Here is a 13156-nt window from a genome sequence, read left to right as displayed (position 1 = left end):
AATCACAAGCTGCATCAAGTGTGGTGCAGCAGCCAGAGAACTGGGCTATGGTCCCATCTCAGTCATAAAGCCCATTGGTTAGGTTGGTCAGAGTGACTGGCCCACCTCACAAGGTTGCTGTGTATACAAAATGGAGGTAAGGAGAACCACATGAAGGTGGGGCAGAATAAAAATATATTGATTGATAGTACATCTGTACAGGACTGGGATTAGGCTGCAGGGCTTAACAAGATCAGTGTTGTTTCCTGAAGGATTCCCAACTCTTGAGTTAGGAAATTCGTGGAGATTTGGGGGAGTCACCTGGGAGGGCAGAGAGCTCAGCAGATTCCACCCTCTGAAGTGACCATTTTCTCCACGGAAAGTGATCTCTGCAGTCTGAAGGTCAGTTATAATTCCAGGAGAACTCCCAGAGATTTAAAGATTTAAAGGTATTTCTCTCTTAGTTAAAAAAATGCATCACAGAAATGCCCACAGAAATCGAAGAATAAACCCACCCTAGCAAGATCTAACAAGGAAGCAGGTTACCCACAGCGGCTGCTCCCATCACAAGATTTGAGTCCAGTAGCACCGTAAAGACCAACGAGATTTCCCGGGGACGAGCTTTCGAGAGCAAAGCTCACTTCCTCAGATACGCTGACGAATACTTGGAGCCTCGACTCTCAAAGGCTTAAAGGTAAGGTAAAGGTGGTCCCCTGTGCAAGCACCGAGTCATTACTGACCCATAGGGGGACATCGCATCACAACGTTTTCTTGGCAGACTCTTTGTTATGGGGTCTGAACCCGGCTTCCGCCAGGATCGAACTCAGGTCTTCTTGAGCAGAGCTTGGGCTGCAATACTGCAGCTTACCACTCTGCACCATGGGGCTCTCTTCTCAAAAGCTTACAACCTGGAAAATCTCATCAGTCTTTGTTACTGGGCTCAAAGCTTGCTCTTCTACCGCGGACCAACATGACTACCAACCTGAAACGACTCCCAGCTCAAACACTGGGATCCCATCATCCTTGGATGTGAGCAGGGGGTGATGTTCAAAACCTAGCAGCAAGCGGCGAGGGGTGTAAACCCAGCCTTTGTTGTACCACGAGGGCTAAACTGAACCACTTTCAACAAGCAACCCGACAGACTTATATTGGAACTGGAAGCCCAGCTCTATGGAAGCAGCCTCTGGGCTTGATTTTTCTTTGCTGTTGTTGCTAACTAGTCCTTTCTAAAGCCTCCTTCCTACACTTCCTTCCTCCTGCCAGAGAATGAATGGTTGTGGACCTTTCAGGGTGCGGCTGCTGAAATGTAACGTTTCTCGGCTCAGACAGACTGAATTTGCTGGTGTCCCAAGTCACATATAAATATTTTCTCCCCTGTGCTCACTAACAGGATTCAATAGCCAAATGTACATTTGGCTGCATGCAGAGGTCCAATGAGAAGCTACAGTGGTGCTGATCTGCCTGGCATGCTGCCCTCACTAAGCCACTAAGGGAGCAAATCTCTGGTTTTTCACTCCAAAACTTGAAAATATGCATAATTATTCCATACTGGGGGGAAGGAAGCATTTATTAGTCAGTATACACAAATCCCCATTTTTAATCACATGCCTACAGTAGAGGGTTCTATGACTGCCATGCCTATTGCAAATCTTTACATAACTGAGAGTAAATTCATGCTTATTCCCAAAAGGAGCCAGGCTAGTGGTTCCAATGCTGGACTAGGATCTGGGAAACCGAGGTTCAAATCCACACTCTGCCATGGAAGTTCACTAGGTGACCTTTGGGAAGTCACTCCGCCCCAATCTAACCTACCTCACAAGGTTGTTGTGAGGATGAAGTGCAGGAGGAGAGAACAATGTTGTATGCCACTTTGGGTCCCCCTTGGTGGAGGTATAAGGTATAAATACCTAAACCAATAGATTCACAAACTTTGCATACGTGACGTGACACACCTTTTTTAATTTTCCCATTCTGATTCCAACACTGCTTTTCTCCACTTCCCCTTTGAGGGTTCCCGTCCCCTAAGCCACGTTGAAAGGAGTAAGGTTTAACAGTTAATGGACCTTCAACTTCTGCTATTGTTATCTGGGTTAATTCAGACAATTCCATAGAGTAATTATACAAGGAAATTATTTCCATGAACCTCTTTCCAGTGAGGACCTAGTCAAAAGCAGTCAAACTCAGATTCGAAATTAGTGTTGTTATGGAAGGGGGAATTTCTTTTTCCAAAATTCCCTGTTTTAGATATAGCCATTTCTTGTTATTCTTGTTTTTCTCTTTTAAAAGGGGGGGGGGTTCTCTTTCATTTCTCTTTGAAGAGGAATCAACGGATTCTTTTGTAACTGCAGTCCTTGTAGTTGTTTTATGTTACACACCATAGGGTGGTGTTCTAGCAGGAAGATAGGGAGGTATGAGAAGACATTGCTTGCCTCTGAGCATCTAAAGAGTGAAGTTCTGAAATCTTACAAAACCTTCCTTCCTGCCCCTTTTCTCTGCAAATTTCTATTTGATCAAAACAAAATAAATTTGAAACAGACTCCAAATTGTTGGATTTCAGGGAGAAATTGGGTAAAGAAGAATTAAGAGAATTTCTCTTTAAATTGCAATTCAGATCTCTGCCATGAGTTTATTAGATGGCCTGAAGCAAATTCTTCCTTCTCAGCTTCAGCCCAAGTCCCCCAATCTGCAATAAATAAAAAATAAATAACATGACATCGAGTTTCGGCATCGCTGGTTTTCAAAATTCATCTACCCTTTTTGATAGTCAAACAGCATGTACCTTCTCTTGTCTGTCTCCCAGGGGTGGCCAGAGGCCTTGAACTGAAGCGCTGGAAATTACAGAGAATTAATTTTCACAAGAATTCAAAATCTGCGGGGAATGCGTCCATATTGGAATCGGAATGTTCAAACTTTGCTTTTAAAATTCTACTTTGAGGGATGCTTTTTTAAAAAAAAAATCCAAATCTTTAGACCTATTGATGTCTTTCCAAATCACCATACTATGGAACAACAGAATTCTTGCGACACATTCGAACTTGTGAGACAACCCCTTGCCCCCAGAATTTTCACAAGCATATTGGAGTTTCCCCTCTCTGTTTCCCTTCCTTACCTAATAGTATTTGAATCTGTTTTTGAAGGCAACATAACATTTTACACTTATTGTTTTATCCCTGAAGGGATCTGTATTTTATAAGCAGGGCCTGTTTTCCACCTAATTAACGTCTGCAATAAGCAGCTCTCTTTCTTTGCCCCATTAAGATGGCAAGCAGAATGGCATAAACATCCGACTAACAATGAAACACACTCTTTTTCATTTAATCTTTCTTAACATCTTAATATTTAAAGCCTGAAAAAAATTGCTCTATTCATAATTTGCTTCCAACATTTTAAACAAAGCTACCCCCCACAAACATACACACACTTGTCTTGCACCATGGAACTGACATGAGTGCTTAGGATGATTCACACATGCATCTTAACACCACGAGACAGCATCTAATTTCGCAGTGGATCACAGATGAACACACCTTCTTTCTTTAAAAAGGATTGTGTCTGCTGTAAGGCTATACAAATATTCTCTAATATTGACACTCATTTTGAAATTAACATATCTAAACTAATTACAAGAAAAACTTTCCTTGCCAAAGATTCATATGGTTTGCCATCAGTTTCCCTTCTTTGCCCTCACTGTCCTCGCCCTCATTTGCCTTCACTGCCACTTAATGTATTGGCTGCGGCAACCTGCATCATTTTATTTATGGGCCTCCATGACATCATCACGTTAGATGAACCACTGTGACAGTGACAAAAAAATAGAATCATGTGGCTTGCCATGGCCAATCAGATTAAAGATTTAGCATGTGTTCCTAATGACTGTGCACCCTGGTTTAAGAAGCTGGCCTTTGGCATTCAAACTTAAGAACTGGTGATTTAGGAATTTCAGCCTAAGCATGTTGCTGGTTTAATTTTCTTGCACTTGGGGGGGGGGAAGAGGGGGGAAAGTGGAAGGGAGGGGTCACATTGCAGGGAAACTAGAGACTTGTGTATTTGTTTCCCAGCAATGTCATCACTGCCACACAATCCAGCTGCCGACAATAAACCCTCCGCATTGGTAGTGGTTTCTCAAGCAGATCCGACATGTTATCCTGGAAGGATTTGTCTCCCCCACGAACATGCCAGTCGAAGGCAGAGACCTGATCCTACCATGCTGCCGCATGGAGCTCGGCTGCTTCAGCTTCCCATGAGCTTACAGTGCCATCTTAAGCAGAGAGAGTCCCTCTCCAGTCCACTGAAGTTAATGGGTTTCAAAGGGTGCCACGCTACTTAAGCACTGCACTGTTACCATTTCTCAAAGCGCGCATCGTGGCATTGGAAGCATCTATGAAATCTGGAAGCTGAAGGATGAGATCTAAGATTCTGGGCCACAAGGGCTCCTCGCCCTGTGCACCTGTTCACGCACTATCTCCTTGGATAGATGACCAAGGCCAACACAGAGATAAAGATGCACGGCTGCCCCATCAGTTCTGGTTTGGCCCAGAGGGTGAGCAGAAAACGGCAGCCTGTTTTCACCATGATAACAACCAAAAACAACAACAATGAAACTTTCAGCTTGGATCTTCCAGGAAAAAGGGCAGCCAGAGGCTCCAAACAAAGAACTGGAGGATATCTGAGGGGCTGGGGAGATGAGCCCCTCTATGCCCCTAAGTTTGAACCAGAACAAAAAGGGTTAGGACTGGGACCCAACCTGGCAGCCTACCAAAGACTGGGTATGATCAGGCATAGAAAAGAGGGGCTACCTTTGATCCTGCAGCTGGCAGATGGTCTGCCACCTCTGGATTGCCCAGGCCTGGCATCAAACTTGGGAGCTTGGCTTGCTGCCCTTGCTGGGAAAAATGAAGCAGGGCCTTCCTGGGGTTTCGATTATGCCAGCCAGCCTCTGGGATCCTGAGCTGAAGGACACAACTTGCTGTGCCCTGAGTCCAAATTCACAGCCTCACTCTGGCTCTGCAATTGCCCCATTTCTGCCTCTCCTGATTTGCAGTCCATGAGCTTTCAGAACTGGGTCGTCATGATCCACAAGGGGCTAGTTTTTTGCAAAAGAACTCGCAGCCCATTCACTGGGGACCCGGCAGAGGTCTGAAGAAAACAGCGAGGGTGTGACCGGGCTGCTGAGCTTGCACATTCAATGGCACTCTTGAGCCGTAACTAATACTGTGGTCAAAGCCCTGTGCAATTAAACAAATTACAAATGGAACCATCACCTTCTCCGATGGTAGCCGACAGGGTGAGGCACACGGGAGAAGCGAAGCCCAACAAGACGCCCATTGTTCCCTTCTTGCTCTCCATCTCCCTGCCCTCCCTAACTCCCACCCCCCACGGAGACCAGATACTGCTCTCACATTTCACCACCAGCAGCAGAGAGGAACAGCTGAGCAGTGTAACGGGAAAGGCCAGGCTAGGCCTAGGGAAATGCAAAGAAGGAAGCCGCCCAAGGCTGAGTTAGCCTCCTAGCTCATGAAAGCCAGTCTTATCACTCTTATACTGAATCAGACCATTGGTCCATCAAGGTCAGTATTGTCTGCTCTGACAGGCAGCTGCTCTTGAGACTCATGAAGCATTCTTATACTGAATCAAGGTCAGTATTGTCTATTCTGACTGGCAGCAGCACTCCAGGATCTCAGGTGGAGGTCTTTCACGTAACTTTTTACAGAATCCTTTTAACAGGCAAGGATGGGGATTGAACATGTGGCCTTCTGCATGCAAGCAACTGCACACTATCAGTGTGCCACGGTCTCTGTCCAGAAAAAACACTTCCATGCAGGCATAGAGCTCCCATCCCTCCTTCTGCCAAGTATGACTACAGTTGGACTCCACTCGTGGGGCCGAGGGCTTCTAGGGAGCCTAAGCCCCTGCACCTATTGCTCTATGAATGTAGCAGTAAGGAGGGCAACCCATGGCAAGATGTAAGAACATAAGAAGGGCCCTGCTGGCTCACACCAGTGGTCCATCTAGTCCAGCTTCCTGACTCTTACAGCAGCCCATCAGTTTTTCTAGAGTGTCAAGAAACAGGGCATAGAGACCAAGGCCTTCCCCCCGTGTTGCCTCCTGGCCCTGGTATTCAAAGGTTTACTGCACCTGATCATGGAGGTTCCTTTGGCAGAAACTCCCTCTCAGCAAGAGGGATGGAGATGCCCCCTACTGGACTTAGTCTAGATTAGTATGGAGGGCAGAGAACTACACCCAGACACCCCTGAGCCCTGCAAGTGTCAGGTCCAGGATCTGTTTCGACATGACCAAGGCCCACGAGCAGAAACAATGGCTGTCTTCCCCTCTGTATGGTTTTCTCCTCACTCAACAAACACAAGGACACTGTGGCCCTTTTCACACTGCTTACCTGCTGCCGGAACGTCGTGAAATATCGTGCAAAAAGCGCAGTAGATATCATCTTCTCGCAAGAGTTTTGCGCAATGTCGTGCAAAACTCTCGCGAGAAGACGCTATCTTCCACATTTTTTGTGCGATATTTCGCGACGTTCCGGCAGCAGGTAAGCAGTGTGAAAAGGGCCTCTAATAGGTCAAGAGGTCCCATTTTGGGGGAAATGGAAGGATTTCTTGGACTACTTAGGCAGAAGTTAACATTAATTAAGGTAACTTAGCATAAAGATAAGAAGATAAAACACAGGGAAATGAATAATCAAAAAGTTGAATAATCAAAAAGGAACAGGTGTGAATTTTGTATGTGCAGTCTAAGTGGGAAATCATTTTAATCACTAATATTGATAAAGGTTATGATTTTTGGTATTTTGTATTTTAACAATTCTTGTAGCACACCAGTTGTATATTTGTCTTGATTGTTCCCCTTTCCCCCCGCTTTTTTCTGTATTTTCTTTTTGTTTTAAAATATATATTTTTTAAAAGTTGATATTATAGTGTGTATAAGTAACCAACGGGGGTAAGGAGAGCCATTATACAATTACGTTTAGTCATGGCAAATTTTGAATATATTTTTATATTTGTTTAATGTAATTTTAAAGCAGTGCTTGTATAAGTCTCACACTAATTCCAAATGGACTGTTTAGATAAGTTTGTATAAGTCTCGATTCAATTTCAAATGTAGTGTTTGTATAATCTTTTAGTACACACTTTCTATTTTCATACCTTTTCTTTTAAATAAAATTTCTATTTAAAAAAAAAGAAGTCCCACTGTGGCAAAACATGCATTTGGAAGCCACAGAGGGGGGAATGTGGCCGTGTGTGCACGCACAAGTTCTGGAGTAGAAAATGGTACAGAGGGTTAGGCAGCGCCGTTACTCATGATGCTCTCCCCCTCAACCCACATCTGTGCCGGTACTCTGTAAAGAGGTGCCGGTACTCTGTACCAGCATGTACCCCCTGAAAAAAAGCCCCACAGCTAGGCAATCTCTCCTCCGCCAGCTTTTTAAAACTTAAATACACTCTTGGATCCTTAAGAACATGCATTAAAGCAGAAATCAAGTGGGCCCTTTAAGACTAACCATGTTTGTTCCGGCAAATCAGACCTCACTCCTTCAGATGTATAAAAATTAGCTGAAGACTGTTTTCACACATCTCCCGGAAGATCACGCAAACTCACAGCATGAAGCGTCTTCCTAGCACGATCTCTCGGCACGATCCCCTTTAATGGCCCGATGAAACAGGATCGCACTAGGAAGACACTTTTATGCCGTGAGTTTCGCGCAATCTTCCGGGCACGTAGCCATGTGAAAACGGCCGAAGAAGGGAGATCTGACTCATGAAAGCTTATGCTGGAATAAACTTGGTTAGTCTTAAAGGTTCCACTTGATTTCTGCATTACTTTGCTGTCAAAGACTAACACAGCTGCCTTTTTGAAATCAGAATACTGGACCGCTTTTGCACATGCTGAATAATGCATTTGCAATCTACTTTCAGTGCACTTTGCGAGTAGATTAAACTGTGTGAAATGGGGAAAAACCCTTATAAATGACGGCAAAAGAGCACTGAAAGTGCATTATTCAGCATGTGTGAAAGCAGCCCACACTGTCCTGTAGTTGTGGTAGGTGGCTGGGCCGAGCTGTGTTCATCTTCCAGTCATCTCTTCACATTGAGAATCCACTAGTAACCTTCCCAGGACTGCCAGGTATTCCCCCTGAGGCTGTCTGAATCCCAGTGGCCCAAAGGAAACCCCAGGTGGGCTAGGCCAGGCCTTCCTAGAGTTCCTACTGCACTTTCCCATTACAATTCAAAGCAAACTTGAAAAATCCTGCTCGGGCAAAACACAGTGGGTTATTCAAAAAGGCTTTTTTCTCAGCTAGGAGGGTGGCATTGTAGGAAAGGGGCCCCAGATGTTTCGTTAATGAGTTAGGAACCATAGATTTCACCATTATGTTCCCTTACATATTATCTGCTGCTTTAAATATGTACTCCTATATACTACCTGTGCTTCATGTTGTTTAAGGTCAGTCCTAGAATTGATTAGGTTCTGTTTCAGCAATTGTTCAACCCCATATGGGATCCTTGCTAATGCTGTGTCTTTGTAAACTTGTCTTCATTTCCCCTATAATGGAACTGTTCTTGACACTGTATGGAAAAGCCTGCTCTTGTCCTTGCTACTGATTGTACTAATCTCACATTATGTAATCCGCCTTGAGTCTCAGTGAGAAAGGAAGACTACAAATGACATTGGATGGATGGATGGATCCTGAGGGGAGCTGCAAGAGTTTGGACAAGACGCTGAATGTCTCGTGAGTCTGGACCTTACCTCTTTCTTGAGCGCTTCGCTCTCCACGTGGCGGAGGTTGTTCTTCGCCTGCACATAGATATCTGCTGTGTGCTGCACTTCGGGGGGGTTTGGAGCGGGGTAGCCAGGAGGAGGAGGGGGCACCTTGGAGTTGGGGGGTGGAGGAGGCGCTGGAAAGTTTGGAGGCGGTGGGGGGGAAGCTTCGTCTCCTTTCTTGCCATGCCCTGGAGCTATGTCTGGATTGAGCATGTCCATATAGGTCTGCATGTCTGTGATAGTTGTCTCAGGAACCCCTGGAGCGAGAGAGAGGCAGAATAGGGTTGGTTCACACAACTGAATAAATCTCTGGATTACTCAAGATACAATGGCTTGCAACTCCTGTTGGGCTGCATCGACACATCACTGGATACTGTACTTTCATAGAGCTCTGACTTGAAACTGAATTATCCTATGTGGACAGGCCGGGCCAGTTGCACATGGTTTCTACAGTGCAGGGGCCTGCGACCGCCGGCTTTAGAGCCAAATGTGGCTCAATGCGGAACCAAATACGGATCTAAGGAAGAAAATTAAATCTTTAAGTGAAAGTATGTTGGAAGTGTAGGTGCAATGCTAAAATACTACCTAGTATGTGAAGAGAATGGCAGGTAAAGATTGTTATACAATTAAAGGGTTTCTTAAGAAATGGCTTGCAGAAATGGAAAGCATAGAGGTGAAGAGTTGCCAGTCATTCCAGTATAAACCATGCACAGATTTAAGCCAGTGCAGTAAAACAATTGGGCAGGATGCTCCTGTTGGGTATTTATGACTTATTTTAGGACCTTGTGTGCACAACAGCCATTATTTGGGCGGCAGAAGCTTTATGGTCTATTAATCAAAATGTCAATTCCCATTCATGTTAAGTTACATTTTTTCAGTTCTCCAGATGGGCCTTCTTATACTGGCTCTTTGTTGATTTTTTGCTCTGAATTTTTACTTCGTTGGGATCTTTAATGATGAAAGGTAATGGTGGAAAGTGCCGTATCCAACACTGTGTGGATGCAGCTGCTGTATCAACTGACTCCCTTGGAAAGCACGACCTTCAAGACCAAGTTCAGGTTTTAGCTCTTGATTAGCACATCCCATACATCAAGCGGCAAACATATGTGTGTGAACTGGGCCTAGAGATAAATCGTTGTGTGGAACCGAGGCTGTGAAGAACTTATAAAATGGTACACGCAGGCTGTGTCCACACAGGGCCAAACTTGACGTGACTGCATCCTTGCGACTGATAAGGGGCAGCCACCATTTTAAAAAATGCCACAGAGTGGCAGGCTGAACCACTTTTGTTCCCCCTGCCCCTGTAACCTTATCAAGTGCTGAAACACACACACACACCCTGTGGCTGTTTGAGGGCTTGAAAATGTGCGAGGAGGGGGGAGAACAAGACTACTACACTGTAGGCCCAAACAGCATTTTAAAGTCACCTTAAGATGGTGATAATTTCAGGTGGGTAGCAGTGTTGGCTTGTGGTAGAAAAGCAAGATTTGGAGTCAGACGCTCCTTAAAGACCAACTACACTTCCAGCTCCCTTTGTCAGGTAATGGTAATGGTGGCAGTCCACAGCAGCCACAAAGATGCGGTCACATCTAGTTTGGCTCACAGTTTTGCTCTGGTTTGGCATCTAAACTGGAGCAGGATTTCTGGAGCCTCCACCGAACGTCAACCCATAGTCATTCACTTTTTGTGCACCCCTCTTCCGCTGTGCTGTGATCTCTCCCAAATCCAATTTGGTACAATCATGAACATGTTTACCTTAGACACAAACAGTCACAACTCTCCTGCCTATCCCACAAGGAACTCTGGGATGTGTAGTTCTTGGAGTGGGCTACAGCTCTCAGAGAGAGAGCTTGTCCTAAGAAAACCACACTTCAAAATGGATTCCTCTTTCATGAACCTGCTGGATGGAGAATGCCAGTTTTTTAATTCATTAAATTTATAAACCTCTCCATAGCAAAGCTCCCTGAGTGGTTTACTTATGTGGCCAAAGGGTCCATGCATAGATAGGGAGGAGATTAGGCCTGCTGCCTGTTATTCCATACAACTTGAAATATGGGTTTAGAATAGGGTGTCAGCAGGGCTTTTTTCTGGGAAAAGAGGCGGTGGAACTCAGTGATGGAACTCAGGAGGACCACACAATGATGTCACTTTGGGTCAGCTGGAACAAGGGGGAAGTTTTTTAAAGGTTAAATCGCCCTTGGCAAAAATGGTCACATGGGTGGTGGCCCCGTCCCCTGAGCTTGAGACAGAGGGGAGTTTAGATTGCCCTCCCCTCTGTCTGGAGATCAGGGGGCGGGGCCACCAGCCATGTGACCATTTTCAAGAGATGCCGGAACTCCATTCCACCGCATTCCTGCTGAAAAAAAGCCCTGGTTGTCAGGTTCATGTTGGGAAATTCCTGGAGATTTGGGGGGGGGGGCGGGCTGTGGAGGGGGGGGTTGGGGGGGAGGGACTTCAGCTAGGTATAAATCCACCTTCCAAGTCAGCCATTTTCTCCAGGGGAACTGATTTTTGTCACTTGGAGACAAGCTGTAATTCCTGGAGGCTGGCAACTCTAGTTTAGAAGGGTATAACTCTGTTTAGGATTGCAGCATCAGTCACACTCAAAAGTGACCAAAACTTGGGTTCTAACTTTTACAGAAACTACTAAAACCTTCCAAGAACAACATTCCTTATAAGAAGGGGCATTTTCTTTGGAGTGATCCTGATGATAGATTATCAGGCATAACATTAAAGCTTTCTTCTTCTAATTTACAAACACTGATCTGGGTTTAATCTGGTCACTGATTTACGGGTTTTTTGCTTTTAAAAAATGCTTGTTTTTGTGCTGTTATAGAGAGCTGGAACGCATCAGTTCTCAGAAGCTAAGCAGAGTCAGCCTTGGTTAGTAATTGGATGGGAGACCTCCAACAAAGACCAAGGTTGCAGAGGCAGGCAATGGCAAACCACCCCTGTTAGTCTCTTGCCATGAAACCCCCACTAGGGGTCGCCATAAGTCAACTATGACTTGAGGGCCAGATTTCATTTCATAATACAAGTACTGTGCAAAAACCTGGTATGCAAATGGACAGAAAGACTACAGGCAATTCATAAATGTCAAAAATAAGTTAAAGCCACCACAAGGTGGTGCTGTTCCCTTGCCTTGCCTGGCACTGCCTCTCCTCCCTTCTCCCCCCTTGCGTGCTCCAAAGAGACAAGACGATTTTTAAAAAACGAGAAAGGACCAACGCCCCCCCCAATGCCCCAGCCATGCTTACGGGAGCCTTGGCTGTTTCTTTTCTCCCCGGTGCTTGATTGGCTGGAGTTGCAGGAGTCGTAGTTGGAGAGGGTGCTGCTCGGCGAGCCAATGTCGAAGTGAGGCTGCGGAGCAGAAATGGTTGTGTTGGGAGACGACATGCCGGAGTCGGGCTGTTTGAATTCCAGGTCGGCAGAGGGGTCCCGTGAAAGCACCCGGTGCTCCACGCTCTGGAAGACACAGTTAGAAACTGACAATTAAAGAAATCTCATAAACTCATGAAACTGCCATAAACTGAAACAGGCTGTTGGTCCTCAAGGTCAATATCGTCTGCTCTAACTGGCAGCAGCTCTCCAGGCAGAGGTCTTTTACATCACATCACCAGATCCTTCAAACTGAAGGTGCCAAGAATTGATTGACTGACTGACTGATCGTCCGCCCTTGTCACTGAGACCCAAGGCGGATTATACAGTGCAAGTCAATAGCGGCTGATTCCGCACACGTTGGATAATGCACTTTCAATGCACTTTATGGTGAATTGTTTGTTCTGCATACGAAAAAACCCGTTCCAAATGATCTATAAAGAGGATGGGAAGTGCATTATCCAACGTGTGCGGAATCAGCCAGCATCAACAGTTAGGACATTCAATAAATAAATGCAACTGGGTAAAGGGTGTCGAAATTTGAAAACAATCTAGGACCTTCTGCGTGCCAATCACATGCTCAGCCACAGAGCCACAGCCCTTCCCCAACTGCAGAATCAAAAGGTTTGGCCCACACATATTCTAGCTCACATTTTGTTGACTTCTCCTTGCTCTGGCTGAATGGTCCTAGGAATATGTATTCTGCCATCGAATGCAACAACATATACCAAACAGGACCACAGATCCATCTAGTTCCTTGAGCTCTTTTTTCTGGTCGGGCTGCATCCATACATCTTAGATATGTCACTATAGTTCCACAATAGCCCTTGACAATTGGCTCGGCCACACAGGAAAATCCAGTTGCGAATGCCTTTCTTAAAGGCAGAGGTGCATATCATCGGGAAATATAAGGCCACAAAGAGAGGAGATTTCCTGGCTGCAAAGATCAAGGGAGAAGGAATGTGTGGATCCAGTCTGGTTGCAGTTCTGCTAAAACTCAGGTAGAGGTATATCTGAAGACTTTAAC

General features: G+C 45.4%; 1 protein-coding gene across 1 annotated transcript in view; it reads right to left on the bottom strand.

Moving 5' to 3' along the window:
• ESPN (espin) overlaps positions 1-13156 on the bottom strand; it is a 114062-nt gene that overhangs the window by 51279 nt on the left and 49627 nt on the right. The window contains exons 6-7 of the mRNA XM_055001031.1: positions 12009-12216; positions 8737-9008 (exon numbers count right to left, since the gene is read on the bottom strand). Coding sequence (XP_054857006.1) covers positions 8737-9008; positions 12009-12216 — 480 coding nt within the window. The remainder of the gene's footprint in view (positions 1-8736; positions 9009-12008; positions 12217-13156) is intronic.

This window comes from Eublepharis macularius, chromosome 17 (genome assembly GCF_028583425.1).
Source record: "Eublepharis macularius isolate TG4126 chromosome 17, MPM_Emac_v1.0, whole genome shotgun sequence".
NCBI classification, from domain to species: domain Eukaryota; kingdom Metazoa; phylum Chordata; class Lepidosauria; order Squamata; family Eublepharidae; genus Eublepharis; species Eublepharis macularius.
Note: the sequence above shows the minus strand (reverse complement) of the source record. Positions and strands in the feature narration are given on the sequence as shown.